The 19,753-nt window shown below is 47.6% G+C and overlaps 2 protein-coding genes and 1 long non-coding RNA gene across 4 annotated transcripts; 2 read left to right on the top strand and 1 right to left on the bottom strand.

Annotated features, from left to right (window-relative positions):
* Positions 1-1,113: 1,113 nt before the first annotated feature.
* Positions 1,114-10,695, top strand: LOC118287807 (transmembrane protein 150A-like). 2 transcript variants are annotated; one of them, XM_035613378.2, is made up of 8 exons: positions 1,114-1,428; positions 2,283-2,357; positions 4,695-4,742; positions 5,176-5,262; positions 5,905-5,972; positions 7,233-7,360; positions 8,904-9,081; positions 9,720-10,695. In XM_035613378.2, exons 2-8 carry the CDS (start codon positions 2,293-2,295, stop codon positions 9,980-9,982), a joined length of 837 nt encoding a protein of 278 aa, XP_035469271.1. In that variant the 5' UTR covers positions 1,114-1,428; positions 2,283-2,292; the 3' UTR covers positions 9,983-10,695. The 2 variants fall into 2 exon arrangements, with proteins under 2 accessions (XP_035469271.1, XP_035469270.1); XM_035613377.2 differs by having other exon boundaries at positions 1,114-1,366.
* A 367-nt stretch (positions 10,696-11,062) lies between these two features.
* LOC118287806 (S-adenosylmethionine synthase-like) lies at positions 11,063-17,358 on the bottom strand. Its single transcript, XM_035613376.2, has 9 exons — positions 17,116-17,358; positions 15,777-15,854; positions 15,145-15,267; positions 14,884-14,996; positions 14,556-14,699; positions 13,795-14,013; positions 11,997-12,179; positions 11,769-11,902; positions 11,063-11,680 (listed from the first exon to the last, which is right to left on the bottom strand). Exons 1-9 carry the CDS (start codon positions 17,204-17,206, stop codon positions 11,578-11,580), a joined length of 1,188 nt encoding a protein of 395 aa, XP_035469269.1. The 5' UTR covers positions 17,207-17,358; the 3' UTR covers positions 11,063-11,577.
* Positions 12,936-19,483, top strand: LOC118287809. Its single transcript, XR_004785727.2, has 2 exons — positions 12,936-13,087; positions 18,660-19,483. It is a non-coding gene; the product is annotated as an uncharacterized LOC118287809 (long non-coding RNA).
* Positions 19,484-19,753: the final 270 nt, after the last annotated feature.

Raw genomic sequence — 19,753 nt, forward strand, 5'->3', positions numbered from 1 at the left:
TTATGTGAAACCTCTTACTGATACTGTACTTCAATACAAACATGAAGTACTTGTACTTCCATTCACAGAGGGATGTTCTACTTTTTTACTCCATCACTCTCTTTTGACAGATGGTGCTCCTAAAAGACACCTGAACACACCACCAGCTGTAGTATAATAATAATACTGTATATATACTGTACTCAGTACAAAATATTTGTCTGATGACACGCTGTGGTGTGTTACTGTAATAATAAAGAGACGTGTAGCGCCCTCGTGTGGCAGAAGTCACTTTTTCAAGAGTCGTTCGCGTCACTCGGGAAAAAGTCGGGAAACGGCAGCTTCTATCCACAGGACCGTGACCGCCATGAGGCTGCCTTCAGGTGCCCGCTGTAAAATGGTAAAAATGTAAAAAAAAAAAAAAAAAAAAAAATGAATACGCAAGTTTTAAAAGTTAATAAACTAGAGTGAAACTTCTCGCATTTGCTGTTTGTTGTTTCACAAACTCCCCAACGTCTTATTCTCTATTAAGAATACATTTTTCATACTAAAGTGTTCATATTTTAACACACGAGCAGCAATAACTCGGTGTGTGTGTGTGTGTGTGTGTGTGTGTGTGTGTGTGTGTGAGAGAGAGAGAAGGAAACCAGAACCGATTCTACCGTCCAGCTCCGAACAAAAAGCAGGAGTTTTACAGAGTGCACATGAAGGCAGCACCCAGGCATTTAAGAGTTCCTCAAGAAAAGAAGAAGAAGAAGAGTTAGAAGAAATAAAAGAAGGATGAAGCACAATATTCCAGAAAACACAACACTCAACACATTTAATGAAAACAAGCATCTGTCACTCCACAGAGGAAGAGGAGGAGGAGGAGGAGGAGGAGGTGGAGGAGGAGGAGGAGGGGATGGAGGAGGGGATGGAGGAGGAGGTGGAGGAGGGGATGGAGGAGGAGGAACAGGAGGAGGAGGTGGAGGTGGAGGAGGGGATGGAGGAGGTGGAGGAGGGGATGCAGGAGGAGGAGGAACAGGAGGAGGAGGAGGAGGTGAAGGTGGAGGAGGGGATGGAGGATTTGGAGGAGGGGATGCAGGAGCAGGAGGAGGAGGAGAAGGTGGAGGAGGGGATGGAGGAGGTGACAGTCTGTCGTGGGAGGAGTTTGAAGTGACTGACTCCAGCTGCTCCGTCTCCTCCTCCACCGGGGCCACTCGTCAGGTTCCCGGGGATGAACGAAGCGCGTGTCCGCCTCGGACTCGGTCACATCTGGACGATGAGAGCGGCCGCAGCAGCTGCAGCTGCCCGGTGCGCGGAGCTCAGAACCCGCAGACTCGTCCCGCAACTTCCCCTGGAGTCCGGAGGAGACTGAGGCTTCTTGTCTGTTCTGTCACAACCAGAGGTGAGCGGACTGTTCCTCCTGCGCTGCGCCTTTACGCACGAGCTTCCACCTCAGCTCCAGTGGTAATTATGTCATATTTTAATGCACGATACATTAGAAACAGAAATATACCAGTACCAAAATAGATTGAGTGTATAAGTTATAATAAAAGTTTAATTTCATTAGGGGTTTTTTATAGCAAGTTTTATTGTAAGAGTCTTGAAAAATGGCAAGTTGTGAATAAACAAACATGAAACTACAGGAACTATTTCCATGACGTTATTTCTCTTTCCTTTAATTGTTGTCAGACTTAAACTGGAGAGTTAAAAAAAGTATATATTTTAGATTTAATAGTAATTCATGAAGTTAATTATGCGACAGTATTTTACAACTAACAACAGTAAATATTATAGGAGATTATTAGTCCTTATTTGATCAAATATACATTTAATCTTACATTACATTAATCAGTTGTCAGCTGTTTCCTATAATTGATTAATAATTTGAGTGATTTTCTATAAGTCAATTCTCTTGCTCCTGCTTCTTTGGCTCCAGTGACTGTGAACTGGATCTTTGGGTTTTAGTTTGTCGGTTGAACAGTTAAAATCTTTCACAGTTTTCCAGAATTTTACAAACAAAATGGCTGAAGACAATAATCAGCAGAAACATTTGATCATCAACAGATGAGTTTGTTTTCTTTTGTGACTGTCATGGCGACATCATGGAGAATTTTTAAGACTCGACACAAAAAGTGAAATTCTCATTAGGACAAAAAAAACTTCTCATCTTACTGTGACATCTGTTCCTGGTGTAATTTAAAAATAAATGAGTGACGAGGCCTCGTGCTCATTATTTCCTCCTCTGCTCGTGTGTGTGATTAAACGTGACCGGTGAACTCACAGTTTGTCCGTGGTTTTCTTTACTGTGCGACCTCCAGGTTTGTCGTCATGTCCCTGTGGGTGATCCTCCCCGTCAGCCTGCCGGTCTTCACCATCACTGGAATATGGCTCGTGTAAGTTCACTCTGAGAGTTATTTCTCATGAAAATAATGTACGTGTCCCGTTGTTCGTGGTACAAAGTGTTGTCGGCCTCCAGTGGTCTTGTACGTTAGGAACCTGTTGTCCCTGAAGGCATCGCGACTCTCTGAATGTTTAGTCTGGTCGGAAGGTCGGTCGCCCTTTGTCCTAAATGTACCGAGACAGAGACGGAGCGTTTCCACGGAGACCGCCCTTCTGTTTGCCTGAGACCATGCACTGACCACCTGTTGGTCTTCTGCTGAAGAAGGCCACGTGCTGAACGTAAAAAGCTTTTTCCAAGTCGGTTCTTTCAAGTTTGTTCTTCGGGTTGTTTTGTTTCGTCCTTGAAACTCCTTCTGTCTTGTCTGGTCAGTGTGTCCCTGGATCTGTCCCCCGTCCCCTGTCCCACACACACCCCCCGTCCCATCTGCAGCTCCTCACATTCAGAAGGAGCTGCATTTATGGTGGAAATGAGCCGACGGGATCGTTCGACGTCTGTCGCACCGTGACCGTGCGAGTACAGCGGGTGGTAAACGACATCTGTGATTACATGATTTACAAAAGAGTCAGTTTCATGATCATTCTACATTTGACTTTGATTCCCACTGAGCGCAAAGACTGGAAAACCGCCTGGTTCTGTCCGTGATGTACCTCAGCTCGTGTGTCATCATCATCATCATCATCATCATCATCATCATCATCATCATCGATTTATATCACGAACACTGAAAGTTGCCAAATCAGAAACGGCAAACTTTTTGGCTTCAACTTGTCGTTCACGCCGACTGCGTCCTGTGAGCCTTGATCTCACGACTCGTCTCTCGGCCAGCGGGACGCGTCCTGTCTCGCGGAAACACTGATTTACGGCACAAGGGAACTGCGTGAAAACCGTCGCGTAACAAGGAAGAGAATAGCAGGTTTCTGTCAGAGCTGCAACAGTTAATCAGATATTCGATTAGTAATCGACTACAAAATGAATCACCAACTTATTCTGATAATCGATTCATTGGTTTTCAATGTAGTTTTAATGTTTTTGTTTTTCAAAGTTCTCTGATTTCAGCTTCTTGAGTCGACCTCCTTAAATGTGGATATCATACAACTAATCGATGATGAAAACAATGGTTAGTCGCGGCCCGAGTGTCGATCCCCCAGATGGACGAGACGACCTCGCAAGAGAACAACAACCCTCTTGATGGAGGAACAAGGTCCGGGCAAGAACGAGCGACAGACAGAGAGAGAGAGAACCAGGCTCTCCACAAACGTTTGTACCGTCTGTAGAGACATGTTCTTCTGTGACGAGCGTCCGTGAAAGCGGACGCCGGGATCTTTGTGGGCATCGCTCCAGAGTTCTCCCTCCCGTCGGAGACGAGTCCGTCACAACCTCCTCCAGCTGCTGATTGAATTAGTGAGCGAAAACAGAAAAGAGAAGCAAATCAATTCTCCTGACCTCCGCGTCCGTCCGTTATCACTGATCAATCGACTCCACTCGGCGTCGCGTCCGTCTGTATCTCATCTGATCCTCCGGCACAACAACAGCGCTCGTTTTAATCTTCTGTCCCCTGATCTGTTCACGCCTCGGATAAGATGTCACGTCGTCGCCAAGCCTCGCCGACACTTTCTCCTGAGGTCGCGACCTTGACCTCTGGCGTGCGGAGGTCGCTCGCGTCTGTTCCGGCTCTACGGAGAAAAGGGGCAGCTAAAGAAACTGATATGAAATTGTCTCTTTCTTGCCAATCCACAGAGAAGTTGGTGAGGTGTTTCTATTTTGGACATGTAACTGCACAATGTATCGTCCTAGAAATGATCGCGACAAACAATATTATCGTCACTTTAAGACCAGTGGTCGTTTATATGAAAGTCCGACACGAGATGTTGTGCTGCTGAGGGAAATGTGATTTTGTGTTCAGGCCTCAGACAAAACAAGCAATCTGAAGACACAAGAAATCCATACTTTCTGACATTCATAGTTCAAACCAGTGATTTATGAATCGCACGACGAGAACAGACGAGACTTTGCTGGACTGTCGTCGGCACGTTCATTCTCATGTCAGCTAACACAACGGCTGTTATCGAGGTCAATAGAAATGATATGATGAGTTCATGTTCATTCAACGTTGTCGTGACAGGCCCACGTGAAACCCTGTGAAGGAGAAAAGGTCAAAGGTCACCATGAAGGTCGTGTGAGCCCGCTGCCTCCTCTGGACCCGACTCTCCAGCGAGTCGCGCCGCCGAGGCGCCTGACGGAGACCGGCAAGAAAAACCAGCGTTTGGTGAATCGCGTGACGTCGTTGAGTTCTGTGACCCGAGTCTCTCCTCTGCTTGAACTTTCACAGATACGCGATGGCCGTGTACAACCAGCACGTCTGCCCTGTGAACAACTGGTACGCACACACACACACACACACACACACACACACACACGTGTATCACGGCTGTGAGACTTTCACACGCCGTAACTGATAAAGTCAAGATTTAAAAAAAAAAGAATGCTCTGTCCGTTCCCGTGGCGATTATTAATCTGTCCTGATTAATCACACAAAAAAAGAGTTTACGTCACTCTCTGAGAATCTGATATGAAATGTAACTCACGGATTATGAATAATCACTCTTCGTCCTGATGTTGGTCAAAGTCAAAAACGTGACCCGGAGTCCAGGAGTTGATTTTTCTGAACTTTAAACTTCAAGATAAGTGAGTTTCAGTGATTCCTGCTTTGTCTGATCAATGTAAAGTGTCAATAATCAGTCGGCACGTATCAGTGTGAGGACGGAAGTCAACGTGTGTGTGTGTGTGTGTGTGTGTGTGTGTGTTCACAGGCTTTACAACGAGTCGTGCGAGGAGCTGCTGCCGGTGCAGACGGGTCCCGTGCTGTGCTGCACCCTGGACAACGTCCCGCTCATCAGGTCGGTGGCTCCGCCTCCGCTGGCTCCGCCTCCGCTGGCCTCTCATGTCGTTTCTTCAGCTTCTGTGTGCCTTTTACCTGTGAAACTCTGGTTTCCATGACGACAGTCGTCGGTCGTTCCTCTGACGACTGTTTTCAGACATGAACTCCGGAAAAGGAAATTACCTTGTATGACGAACGCAGTTGGTAACATTCCCCGAAACATTCTGTGGCGTCTGTGTAGAGTTCTCGTTTTACGGGCGTCAACACGTCCACTCGCTCGCTGGTCATCTTCCAGGGAAAAAAGGAGCTTCTCTCCCCGACAGGAAACACTGACGCTCCTGAACGCCTCGTCAGGCCCGTAAGATGGTGACGTCACCATGTTACTGACACGCCCCCAAACAAAGCTGGGTAAAGCGAGAGCGAGAAAACTTCCTACACGCGCTGGAAGCGGTTGACCAATCACAACAGAGGGAGGGGCCTTAAAGAGACAGTGTTTCAGACGGAGGCTGTGAAAGAGGAGGTGCAGCAGGAGACTGACGTGTTCACTGAACATTAGAGCACGGAAACGTGTTCCTGTAATACACAACATTAACATCATGAACCTGAACGTGAGGGGGCCCGCTGCCCCACCCAACCCCTCTCCTCTGTTCTCTCCTTGCAGTAAATGTGGCACGCTGCCGCCCGAGAGCTGCTTCTTCAGCCTCATCTGCAGCAGCGGCTCCTTCATGGGTGAGTACATGCGGAGTGAAAGAACGTGGTGCTCTGGTGCTCGACACGCAGCAGGACTCTGGACACACTCGGGCCTTGTTTCCTCAGCTGTAGCGTCTCCGGCCGAGTCGCTGCTCCTCGCCGAGGGGGGAACATTTACCCTGTGCCGTGAATGGTGCATTTTTATTCCGAGCCTGAGCGAAGCCACTCCGCTCTGCTGAGACAGAAACTGCCTCCGAGTTTCCTTGGTTAGCTTTGGTCCACTGGGCTTTTTAAAACTTGGGGGACCTCGGGTCTTGTCTCCTCTGCAGTCCTCGCCAACGCAAAGTTTAAACCACTGTATTCGGTCGAGCGCGTCTGAAATCAAGTGTTGAAAGTTGTTCTGAGGAGCCGGACGCCGTCATAGAGTCGGGGGGAGAGAACGCTGGAATTTGAGGATGTTAAAAAGCCTGTTAACCTGTCGAAGCTCAGCTGTGTGTGTATATCTCTGAATCTCCTCCTCATCCTCATCCTCGTCCTCCTCCTCCTCCTCCTCCTCCTCCTCATCGTCCCTCCTCATCCTCCCTCCTCATCCTCCTCATCCTCCTCCTCATCCTCCTCCTCCTCCCTCCTCCTCCTCCTCCTCCTCCTCATCCTCCCTCCTCATCCTCCCTCCTCCTCATCCTCCTCATCCTCCTCCTCCTCCTCCTCCTCCTCCCTCCTCCTCCTCCTCCTCCTCCTCCTCATCGTCCCTCCTCATCCTCCCTCCTCATCCTCCTCATCCTCCTCCTCCTCCTCCTCCCTCCTCTCTCCTCCTCCTCCTCATCCTCCTCCTCCTCCCTCCTCATCCTCCTCATCCTCCTCCTCCTCCTCATCCTCCTCCTCCTCCTCATCCTCCTCCCTCCTCCTCCTCATCCTCCTCCTCTTCCTCCTCATCCTCCTCATCCTCCTCCTCCTCCCTCCTCCTCATCCTCTTCCTCCTCATCCTCCTCATCCTCCTCCTCCTCCCTCCTCCTCCTCCTCCTCATCCTCCTCCCTCCTCCTCCTCATCCTCCTCCTCTTCCTCCTCATCCTCCTCATCCTCATCCTCCTCCTCATCCTCCCTCCTCCTCCTCCTCCTCCTCCTCCTCATCCTCCTCCTCATCCTCCTCCTCATCCTCCCTCCTCATCCTCCCTCCTCCCTCCTCCTCCTCCTCCTCCTCCTCATCCTCCCTCCTCCTCCTCCTCCTCCTCCTCCTCATCCTCCTCCTCATCCTCCCTCCTCATTCTCCCTCCTCCCTCCTCCTCCTCCTCCTCCTGCAGCGATGCTGATCGGCCTCCTGCGATACGCCCACGTGATCGAGAAGCACCAGAACTGCGTCCTCAACATGGCCGCCCTCTCCACCGGCTGGATCTGCGCCACCGGCCTCATCATGGTGGGCAACTTCCAGGTAAGCACGCCACGTGATCGTCGTACGTTGAGAAGATTCACTGCAAAGAGGAACATCTACAGAACACACACACACACACACACACACACACACACACTCTCCGTGCAACGGGACGTCCTGTACTGTAGGTACATGCACACACCTGCACACGGCGGCGGATTTCGTGGCCTCGGGTGCAGACGAAGGTAAATCTGCCGCTGAACATGTGCAAACTGAGGGTTCACCACTTTTCCAGGAATGTCGAGTGTGTTCAGCATCTCTAACGTACAGTAACATGTTGAGGCGTGTGCAGGGAAACAAAGGACATTGACTTTAGCGCTGCAGTTAACTTTTAAAAATTCTATATTTTTTTACATTGCAGATTCAAATTTTACTTCCAAGACATATTGGTAATCAGAGTTAATGTTTGCCAAAATATCAAAACTTTTATTTTTATAGAATAAAAAAATGCAGAAAAGATGTACAGGTTTTACTTTTACTATTCAAGTTCTATACGTGTTGTTGTTTATCTTTGTCACAAGTGTTTGGTAACATGTTAGGAATCTTTTTTTTGGGAAAAATATTTATCGGCTGACATATCGGTATCAGAAATTTATAAAATTATACACGTTTAACTTTGCAGAAACCTCTTCCATGGCTGTCCGTGTGTGTGTGTGTGTGTGTGTGTGTGTGTGTGTGTGTGTGTGTGTGTCCGTGTGTTCGTGTGTGTGTGTGTGTGTCCGTGTGTTCGTGTCCGTGTGTGTGTGTGTGTGTATGTGTGTGTGTGTGTGTGTGTGTGTGTGTGTGTGTGTGTGTGTGTGTGTGTGTGTGAGGTGAGTGGTGATGTTCAGTCACGTGTGTGTTGCTGAGGGTCATTATTCCGGTGAGGCCCTCTCCTCTGTGGTCGGCTCAGATTCCACCCGTTTCCCCTTCAAGCCACAGTTTGGGGCCCAGTTCCGTCTGAGGGCCCTTCATCCCGTCGTGGAGGGCGGGCCAGCGTTCCTCCTCCTCCTCCTCTTGGCGATTGGCTGCGCCGCCCTCCTCCCCCGTCTGTGCTCCGTCTTACATAACGGACCCCAGTGTTCGCCTCAGAGTAAACATGGCCCCGACGTGCCGCGTGGACGTGCCACATCTGCCCGGCGACAAACAGCCAGAGCAGCTGTTAACATCTGGAGGAGGAAGTGGACGTGAGGAGCTTCTCTGAAGCATCGTCACGTCTGACGTCACGTCTGACGTCATCGCGGCCTCCATTGCCAAAAATGTTGACCTTTTTATTTTGACCGCATCAGTCATCTCATTCCAAACTCTCGTGACGGCATCGCACGCTTTCGTATTTATTTTCTTCCTAACAACCGTCTGCATCATTAATGTGCTGATTTATTTCATCAGTCAGTCAAACTGCGAATGTTAGAAAAGAGGAAACATTCCCATCGCAGCGTCAAACAACACAACACGTCCGTCATTGGCTCAACTGCAGGACGTGTTATCATCATACCAGCCGTGTGTGTGTGTGTGTGTGTGTGTGTGTGTTAATGTGTGTGTTGTGTTTTTGTTGATCTCTCAGGTGGATTTCGCCAAAGTCCTTCACTACGTCGGCGCCGGCGTGGCCTTCCCGTGCAGCACGTTGTTCGTGTGTCTGCAGTCGGCTCTGACCTACAGACTCGCCAAGACCCAGGACGAGTACCGGCTGGGACACCTGCGCGTCGGGATGGCGCTGCTCGCCCTGGTCGCCCTGGTTCTCAGTATCCTTCCAACCTGTGTCCACGGGCCTCGTCCTGTTCAACAAGAAGGTTTTGCTCTTCCTCGCGAAATATCGAGATAAGCAGTAAAACATCTTTTCAACGACGACGAGGGGGAATTGTAAATGAGAGGTGGTTGTAGAGAGACGTAGGTTTGCTTTGTTCTATTATTATTCCTTGAGGATGTAGAGGAAGAATTCCCCTGTAACAACTTGAGGGAACTCTGTGGAGGTCATTCTCTGGTTTTTACTGATGTAATGGACGAACACGGGAGTGTCGGGTTTGATCTCGACTTTGAGTTTGTGTGTAAACTGTGATGTGTTGCGTCGCCGCCTGCTGGAGGAAAGACGGTTCTGCATCCCTGAGCAAGAGAAACCCGTCGGCCCTCTGAAGTGTCGCACTCGGCCTTCGCTTTTCTTGATCACAACATTTGTCGCCATCGTGAAAAATCTCTGCAAAAGTGCACGAGGTCGCGAGGGGGAAGCATGAGTCACAGAATGAGACAAGATGTCTCACAGTATACTTCATCCATTAAGAGTTCTTTTTAAGGGACTTTTGGATTCAAGACAGGCAGAGAGATTTTGAGGTTCCCTGTCGCTCTGCCGTGCAGCCGTTGTTCCCCTTAACCCTCTGGTCCCCGGGCGGCGTCTTCTTCTGCCAGGAGAGCTCGGCCCTGCAGCACGCCTCCGCCATCTTCGAGTGGCTCTACTGCATGATCATCATGCTCTTCTACGGCACGTTCGCCTTCGAGTTTGGCGGCATGTCGGGGGACACGCTGATGGTGCTGTCCCGAGGAGGAGGGGGAGGAGGAGGAGGAGGAGGAGGGGGGCTGCAGAGCTTCTCCGCCTCCGAACACAAGGTGGACGTCGGCCAGCGCCAGCCGGAGAGTTTGTCGATGCTGTAGCGCCTGAAGCCCGGAAGCTCCGTTCTCTCACGTTTACCCTGCTCCAGGAACGTCACGCTGCAAAACGTTGCACAGTGTGTTGTACAGTAAGCGGCTCTCTGAACACGAAGGGCAGCAAAGAAGACATACAGCAACGTGTCCTTCGCCTTTTGCCCGACCGGACGTCCCGCCAGTGCCCTCAGGACGTCGCCCCCGGCCGCTCCGTGTTGTTCCCACTCAGGAAGTTCTCTTACATCATCGGCCTTCACTTCTTCTTTTTTACCTCAATAGTAAAGTGAAAGTTTTCCAAAAAAAATACCCTTTGGATGGACGTTGTTGCTGCCAAGAACAATGTGTTTCGTTGTTTTGATAAAACATTTGTGCCAAACATCTGTCCTCACGTTAAAACAGATGTTTCATGTTGTTGTTTTTTTATATATATAGTTTATCTTGTACTTCAAGTTTTATTATTATTATTATTATTTTATCCACAGAAACATTTGGTGAATTTATGGTGATATCACCCGAGCAGCTGACTCACGTTGCCAAGATACGATTTCATATTTTGTTATTGTTCGTTGTTTCAGAGAAACTAAAAGTCGGCAGCAGCGGCGACGCGTTCCAGCTTTAATGGGACCAAACTGTGATGAACTATTGGATTATGTTATGATCATATTTTGAAGTTTAACAGTTTATGCAACAAACAAAAGATTAAAGCAAATGAGGGGGGGGGGGGGGGGATCTTTAAATGATTTGTGGTTTTTCAGCCTTGTGGGGAAATTAAACTCTCTGTTGTTAAAAAAAACATTTTTACATGAGAATTATGAACTTAAACTAGGTTTTGAGGATCATGAATCAGGCTTTTAGAGAAACTATAATTGGAAAACATGTTTGTGCCTCGATGTCACAAATGATTGTATTTATTATTCACAACGTGCGAGTCGGTTCATCTCCTCCGTCTCCAACTAACGTTTAAACCTCAAGAGACAGAGACAGAATATGGAGGTTTGAAGAGGAAAAGAAAAAAGGGAGATGCTGGTACGGGTTTGATTTCATGGTGGACAACAAAACACAAGAGACTAAAATAAAAACTTCACAGTCTTTTTCTGTTTGTAAAAACTTTTAAGATCTTTGGAGGAACCTGCAGACACGGCGCAAAAATACAAAAATAGTGACAGAACTGTGGGTGAATGGTTGTTCTGAAGGCCTCGTCGTGGTTCTGCTAGAGTCTGCATGGCTTTTTCTCCCTTAGTGATTTGGTCATTCCCTTAAGAATATAGTTTCAAAGTAGTTTCTCCTCGTGTGACACAAACCGCGGACACGTGACGCCACACGGGACAGAAATACCAAACGCCGCTCTCGTATTTCTTCAGGGGCTACGAAGTCATAAATTACAGACGATTCCTCTTTCCTCCGTCCAATGGCCGGAGGTTATCTGCTCCCCACCCTGACCCTGCCCTCCCTCCCCTCCCCTGTTGGCTGGCAGCTGCCTTTCTCCTACTGGGTTACAGGAGGACCAGGACAGCTCCCAAAACACACACACACACACACACACACACACACACACACACACACACACACACACACACACAAACACAAACACATACACACACACACTACAAGTTGAGGTTCTTTGGGACTTCCCAGGGAAACTCCTTCCTGCCAAAGTGTCCGTAACAGGCCGTCTTCTGGTAGATGGGTCTCTTCAGGTCCAGGTCCCTGAAGTCGGAACAAAGCAGAGTAATGTGACCTTCTGTCGCGCAACAACCTCAAACATCCACACAAACGACGGTGTCACTTGAGCGACCTGACGATGACGCCGGGTCGGAGGTCAAAGTTCTTCTTGACGATCTGCAGCAGCTCCTTCTCGCTCTTCTGGGAGGAGCCGTAGGTGAACAGGGAGATGGACAGAGGATGAGCCACTCCGATGGCGTACGCCACCTGGAAGGAAGGTCGAGGGGGGGACACAGAATCACTGCCGAGGCAAGGAAGTTCAGAGCGAATGTTCCTGACGCCCTGTGGAACGATCGCTCACCTGCACCAGGACCCTCCGGCACAGTCTGGCCTTCACCAGGGACTTGGCCACCCAGCGGGCGGCGTAGGCGGCCGAGCGGTCCACCTTGGTGTAGTCCTTCCCGGAGAAGGCCCCGCCGCCGTGGGCCCCCCAGCCTCCGTACGTGTCCACGATGATCTTCCTGCCCGTCACACCGGCATCACCCTGCGACAAGGGTTCTCAACTGTGACTCACTCATCATCCGATTGTACTGGCTAAATTTTATATTTATAAATTTGCAGGTATAAATCCAGACATTTTGTTTTCCAAAATAATGGTTTTATAAGTTTTTTAAGCCATCAAAAAAAAACCTTTAGTTTTTTTGTTAAACATATCTATTTGAATTTGAGTCCCGACCCACCCCCCCCCCCCCCCATTTTTAAATCACATGATTCACTCTGTTTCTAGTCATTTTGTGACAGAATAAAATTGTACCCGTCAATAAAGATGGTGGATTTGTGGATTTCAATCAGAATTTTCACAAAGAACATAATCAACAATGATGTTCCATTGTGAGTCGCTTGTATTGGCTGATTGGCTCCGGGTGATGCAGTATCCTTTACTGTGATTGGCTCATTCTGAGCTGTGACGTCCAATCGCATTAGTTCAGGTGAGCATGGCGGAGAGTAACCTGTAGTGTTGTCTATGGGACTGAGAGAACACGACTCAGTCAGAACCTGAGAAAGCTCAAGATGAAACTGAATATTATGGGCATTTTACAGCAAGATTCACATAATGAATGTTATAGTCATTTAATACAGCACCTTAGGGGAACAAGGTGTCAGGGAGAATCTAATCATATTGTACGTTTAGTTTAGTTTGTTTTGTTTTGATTAGTTTTCAGTGATTCTGATCCACACTCCTCACCAGTTGGTGGCGGTAATGCGCCATCTCGTTTTTTTGCCAACCGCCATAAAACAATAAGAGAAGAAGAAGAAGAAGAAGAAGAAGCCTTCGGCCGCCCGGATACAAACGAGCCGGGAGTTTTCCCGCGTTTTCTATCGGGCATCTTCCCGCCCGTTGATCGGGTTTCATTTCATCACCCTTACCGCCCGGTGCGGGTCTGAACTCCGGTGAGTAACTGCTGCTGAGCTGCTGGTGCGTTCACGGTTGCTGGGAACATTGTACGTTCCCGCTCGGAATCAGGTGTGTTTCCTTGACAGTGTTGTTGGATGAAACTGGTCTGATGTTGCTGCTCTGACGATTCAGGCTTGATTGATTATGGCTCCTACTCGCTTTTGCAGATGATGTTGTGTTGTTGTTGTTGTTGTTGTTGTTGTTGTTGTTGTTTGGCTCGGCTCAGTTTTGCTTCATCCATTTGCAGTGTATGTGGATTTATTTGCAAGACATTGGATAATATCGCCATTGTGTCAGATTGTTGCAATTACAGTGATAATTTCCTGTTGCGACTTGGCCGTGAAACATTACAGATCACACATTGGTCCTTGACCAGTCATAGCTTGCCGTCTTTCATTACCTGCTGTTAGTTTGGATGGAGAATAGTAATGAAATTTAACTAAACACACTTGTCTGGACTTTTTGATTTTAATGAAAACTTATAATTTTCTGGCACAATTTCAACTTCCAAGGTGCTTGGAAAAGAGAGAGAGCCTGAAAATGTCAAAACATCAGTACTCTTAACTTAATTGTAAGACCAGCACATTTTGACTTGTCATAAAACACAAGGCAACAATACTGTTGGCAACAATATATTGGTAAGAACAGTATTTGTAGTATTAAGATACAAGTGTAACTTTATAGACGACGTTGAGACGTTTACCTGTGGTCCACCGATCACGAACCGCCCGCTGGGCTGCAGGTGGTAGATGGTGTTCCCGTCCAGGTACCTCGACGGCACCACCGCTTTGATGACCTTCTCCTTCAGGACCTTCTTCTGCTCCTCCAGGCTCACGTTGTCGTCATGCTGCACGGAGATCACCACCGTGTGGACCCTCTTGGGGATCACGGCGCCATTTTCCTGGGTGTAGTGAACTGTCACCTTGATGGGGATGGAGGGGAGGGTGGAGTGTAAGATACTATATGGTAAAAGTAAATTCCTGTTTTAGTCGGGCGATGCAAAAGGTATTCAACTGACCACCGTCAGGCTTCTGGCACTTCCGCATGTCACAGAAATCTCAATTTTCCCACATCCAGCAACAACCTTCCTCTTTTCATACTTGAGTCTTTTGCAGCGTGTCACGTGTGGATTGAACTCAGACGACCAATACAACATGATATGTCTGTGGCGGAGCACATGCTGATGGCGTTATCGGAAAGGCTTCTCGCAGCTCAGATGATGCATACCAGCGCGCTCCGGTCGGTGTCCGATGGTAAGCACATTCTGGACGTTACGATCACTGTCCTGCAAGCTAGAGGGTGAAGTATTCACTGTCACGACATGGAGAACGAGTGGCTTCCTCTCGAATCATAATATCCCTGAGCTCACATATGTTTTGGTCCTTGTCTCAACTATGTGTTTCCTTATACGTGTTGTTGCCATTCGAGTTCTGTGTTTGCTACGGTTGTAAGTTTTGATCCCACCTGGGTCTTGGAGTCCGGCCGGAGCCAGGGCACCGTCCCGTTTCGTCTGAGTTCGGCCATCTTGGCGTTGAGTTTGTGGGCGAGGACTATGGTGAGAGGCATGCACTCTTCTGTCTCGTCTGTGGCGTATCCAAACATCAGACCCTGTCCACACAGAATGAATCAAAAACGAACATGTTATGTTGTCGTTCAAGCTTGTTCCTGTTTGAAGCCCATAGTTGATTTGACTGTTCCTTGAGAGACACTGTGGGTTTGTGACCACAGATTCTGCAGAATACAAACTCATGAAAGAGACAGTATTTGTTGTGTTGTGTTGCATCTAGACGACCTGATCTCCCGCTCCGATGTCGCTCTCCAGGCGATCGATGTGAACTCCCTGTGCAATATCGGGGGACTGCTGCTCCAGGGCCACCAGCACATTGCAGGTCTTATAATCAAAGCCTGGACAGAGAAATGACGAGGGCTCAAATCACAATCTAACAAACTCAGAGTGTCCAGTTCAGACGTCAGTGACCAGTCCACTGGGTTGTGTTGGAGCATGTACGATCAGACAATCGAATGGTAACAAAGTGCTTTTTTTACACTTCACCTTTGTCTGAGTTGTCGTAACCGATGTGGCGGATGGTGTCTCTCACCACCTTCTGGTAGTCCACGTAGGAGCAGGACGTGATCTCGCCACAAAGAAGCACCATGCCCGTCTTACACACCGTCTCTGTTGGAACACACGGAGGACGTCACACTGCTTATAGAACATGATTTCTGGTTTTTTTTGTTTTGTTGTTGTAACTATTATTTCTTGGGGCGGCACGGCGTTGCAGTGGTTTGCACCGCAGTTTGGGGTTATAGGTCAATTGGATTGAATAAATTGATCATAGGTGTGAATGTGGCCCTGCAATACTTTGGCGAACTGAACCCCGCCTCTCGCCTAATGTCAGCTGGGATTGACCCTTGAAGGATAAAACGGTATAGATAATGGACGCATGTTGTTTACGGAGCGAATGGCATTAAATTCTGCCATGAACCTTTTATTTTCGTGGATTTTTGTTCTCTGGCGGCAGCCTCGTAGAAAACTAATATCAAGGCTACAAGTGGAGCACACTTGTTCTTTGTGGTGGTAGTAGTGACGAGTGTTGTTGGAATCATACACCGTGTTGGCAAAGCCCCAAAAATACTGAATGTTGCTGAGTACTGTGAATAAAAAATACAAATCCTTCTACTCACCACAAGCCACTTTGGCGTCGGGGTCTTGCTTCAGGTGAGCGTCCAGCACAGCATCGCTGATCTGATCACATATCTTATCTGCAAAAGGATTTGAAAAAGGATTAAAGTTGACATAGAAAATCTTGCATCAGGTTGTTGGAGCTAAAATTTTTGGGTTTTGTCCTCGTGTGACCTTCTACTGTACAGATCAGATTCCTCATTTGAGCAGAGCCTGAGAAGATCACATTTCCCTGTTCCGTCAGAGGGCTACACCTCGTCGTCCTATCGGGAGCTGAGGCTCTATTCATAGCTTGGCATGGTGCCCCCGTCCCAAAGCCACGCCAGTGTGACACGGTGCACAGTTAACTTCATCAACGCATCGCCACATGTCATCAACTGCTCAACCTGTTTATTCATCCAAATCAGCTGCTCTCAAGTATTTCCCCCAAACTCAGGTTTTATTTTTTGTGTAATTTATTGCCTGAACCTGTTTCCTGTGAGAATTGAGCAGGAATAACATCCGGAAAGTTCACAGCGAGCGTGTTGATGACAGTTAACAACAACAATGCTTTGCGCTCTCCGCCATGCGCCACTGCGCCGCTCTACTCGGACGCCACAGAACGTGTCTGGAATGTTTCTGTCGGTGTGAACGCGTCTGACTCGGGACAATCTCCTGCTGGACCCAGTTTTCTGGACATTTTCCCGAGTTCACGTCTCAAGTGATGGCTGTACTCAGTGCTGCACATCGGCGTACAAGCATAGACTTTTCAATAAAGATGAACAACATGACGTCTGCCAAATTGACGCCGCAATGTATTGAATGGAAATGTTAGAATACATGTGAACAATGTGAAGCATTTAGTGGCTAAAGAGAAAGATATTTCCCTCAGGAGGTGGTGGAGACCAACATCGGAGCTAAAAGAGGGAATGTTGGACATGAAACATCGTCCCAGATGATTCCTCATGTTGCTCTGTGACCGCTGGATTTATAAATAGGCAACTGTTGTGTTTGCATCTTCTGTTGCCACCATGTGGTAAAAAAGCAGAGGAACTTGTGTTTCAAGATTGAGGGCAACATTCTTGTGCTTGGATTAGAATCCTAAACATCACGTGCAGCTGCCACAGTGATAAAAGAACCAGGCAAATCCAGGATCCATCCTCGTAAATACTCTACATTCATCCCCAAATAACTGTAAATCAGTGATGTGTGACTCTACTTTTTTAATGCTGCAGTGCCTCCGTGCACCACCCGGGAATCTGCACATTCCTCAAAGTCATCAATGATCAGTGGAACGTGAAAGCGTCTGAGCGCCTGACGGCCGGTCGTCCTCGCTCGCGACGTGAAACAGCTGCTACTCACCGGGATGCCCCTCTCCCACGGACTCCGAGGTGAACATGAAGGACCCGTCGTGGGGGGCTAGGTCGTAGTTCCCGTCCATTGTGCCGTTCATCTTGTCCCTGACGTGGTCGAGGAGGCAGAAGTGAAGCTGCTTTAACACAAGATGTGTTTTTGAAGCTGGATGACAAAGACCAGGCAGGTCGGTGTGGTCGACTGTGGCTGGAGTTCCTTCTCACAGTGCCGAGGCAGAGCGGCCGGATCGCGCTGCACTATATAAGGCTGAGACAACATCCTCACACACGTGGGGGGGAGGGCGCCATGTGAACCGCGGGCTTTAGACCACTCAGAGGCGAGTAAAGTGGAGGGAGGGGTCCCCCTTCTTTTTCCCCTCCATCTTGGGGAGAGTTGTTTAACTCCCTCCGTGCCGGTTGTCACCAACTGAACTCGTCAAACTCGGCTCCTCGGATAGTCAATGTTGTTGTTCTGGATTTATAAAGACGAGCCGAGTGACGGCGACTCTCAAGTTCCCTCCACTGATTCATTCATGCCTACGGGGGCCCCTGAGTGGCCCCTCAGGGGCCCCTCAGGTCGGGGCGTAGCAGTGTTCACATAGAGGAAAATGTTTGTCACTTCTGAGGCGATGCTCGGATATGAACCGATGAGAAGATGAATAACTAACTTTATTTATAGAGCAGATGTTTTAACAACGCTGCAAATATTCCCAGCCCAGGTTGGCGTTCGAGCGTCGACGACACGACGCGGCCCCCGGAAGTGAAGCAAGACTGGGTGTGAATCGTTTACATTTTCAGCTGCTTTGATATATATTTAATGGAAATGTAGGAAAAAATTATTTGGAGCAGATCTCTCTGTTGTATTGTCTCATATTCGCCACTAGTTGGCAGCATTTTGCAGGAGCGCTGGTGGTAGTTTGAAACCTGTTGATATAATACACATCTTAAAAGCTGCAACGGTTTATTGAGAAGTAATCGATTACTAAATTAATCGCCAACTATTTTAATAATAGATTAATTAGTTCAATAGTATTTATGGGAAAAAAGTTGAATATTTTCTGATTTCTTCTGTGTGACAGTAAACTAAATATCTTCGGTGTGTGGAAAAAACAAAACATCATCTTGGGATTTGGGAAACACGATCTTCATTTTTCACAATTTTATGACATTGGCATGGTGCCCCCGTCCCAAAGCCACGCCAGTGTGACACGGTGCACAGTTAACTTCCTCAACGCATCGCCACATGTCATCAACTGCTCAACCTGTTTATTCAGCTACTCTCAAGTATTTCCCCCAAATTCAGGTTTTATTTTTTGTGTAATTTATTGCCTGAACCTGCAGAAAGTGTTATTTCAGGCAACAGATACTAATAATCTTTTGCCTTCTGTTAAGGTAGTGTTCTGAAGGACCAAACAACTAATCGATTAATTGAGAAAATAATCAACAGACTAATCCATTTATGAAAATAATCTTTAGTTGGTTAGTTTACTGTCTATTATCGATATCTGCATCAACCCCCTGAATCTCTAACGGCGTCTGTTTCTGCGTGTGCAGTGATGACGTGATGGCGTGATGGCCCGATGACGTGATGACGTGATGGCCCGATGACGTGATGGCCCGATGACGTGATGACGTGATGGCGCTCACCTGGCAGAGTTTCAGGCGCCAGTGGTGTCGGAGGACATCGGACGGAGACGATCTCGTCTTCAGACGCCGACCGCCAACAACTCGCTCCGTCCCACTGCATCTCGCAACCTGCCGCAGAGAAAACTGAGCTAAGAAACATTTAGTTTTCGACTGATGTCATATTTTCTTTACTCCAGATGATCGGTCACCTGCCGTGTCGTTGGCGTCCGTCGTCATCTTCACTTCCCACTCGTTTTCTTTCTCCAGCAGATGAAGAACGACGGAACAATCTGGATGTGTTGAAGCAACCTGACGGAGAAAAGACTCATCATCTCCCAATGAATCATAACTTCTCTTCATCATCATCTCTTTTGACTCTGCGAACTACAAAAAATACATCAATAAAAAAGTTGATATTTTTTCTTGATTGTGATAACTTCCTTGTGAACTCGACAACGTAGCGTGTGTCTTGTGACGATCAGGATGAAAACGCAGCAGTGAGACTCGAGGTGACGGTTTCAAACATTTAAGGTTTTAAGAATAGAAAATAAACTCCCTGTGGTTTTCATGGTTTAGTTTTCAAATTGACTTTTAGTCAAATTTCCATCATGTGAAAGTGTTTCCTCAGAATCAGAGTCGACTCGTGTGCAGCATTTTGAAGAAGGATGAAATATGACTGAGCTCTTTTTGATATTTCTGTATTTTTTATTAATTCTTTTATATTACGTTTTAATAAAAAAATATTCATGGGCCTATGTATTTTTTTGATATCATATCTTTTTGAGGCCTTAGTTTTGAAAGGTGCCGCATGTAAATATACAGATTATGAGAGAATGTCTCCCTCTAGTGTTTGACTCCAGACTTGTTCTGTGTTTTCAGTGTTGCTGATGCACAAATGTCGAAGGTGACGAGTAGACCTGCAACAGTTCGACTACTAAATTAACCGTCAACTATTTTGATAATCGATTAATCGTTTTAAGTAGCTTTTATGAAAATTCTCTGATTTCAGCTTCTTCAATGTG

Source organism: Scophthalmus maximus, chromosome 16, assembly GCF_022379125.1.
Source record: "Scophthalmus maximus strain ysfricsl-2021 chromosome 16, ASM2237912v1, whole genome shotgun sequence".
Classification (NCBI taxonomy): domain Eukaryota; kingdom Metazoa; phylum Chordata; class Actinopteri; order Pleuronectiformes; family Scophthalmidae; genus Scophthalmus; species Scophthalmus maximus.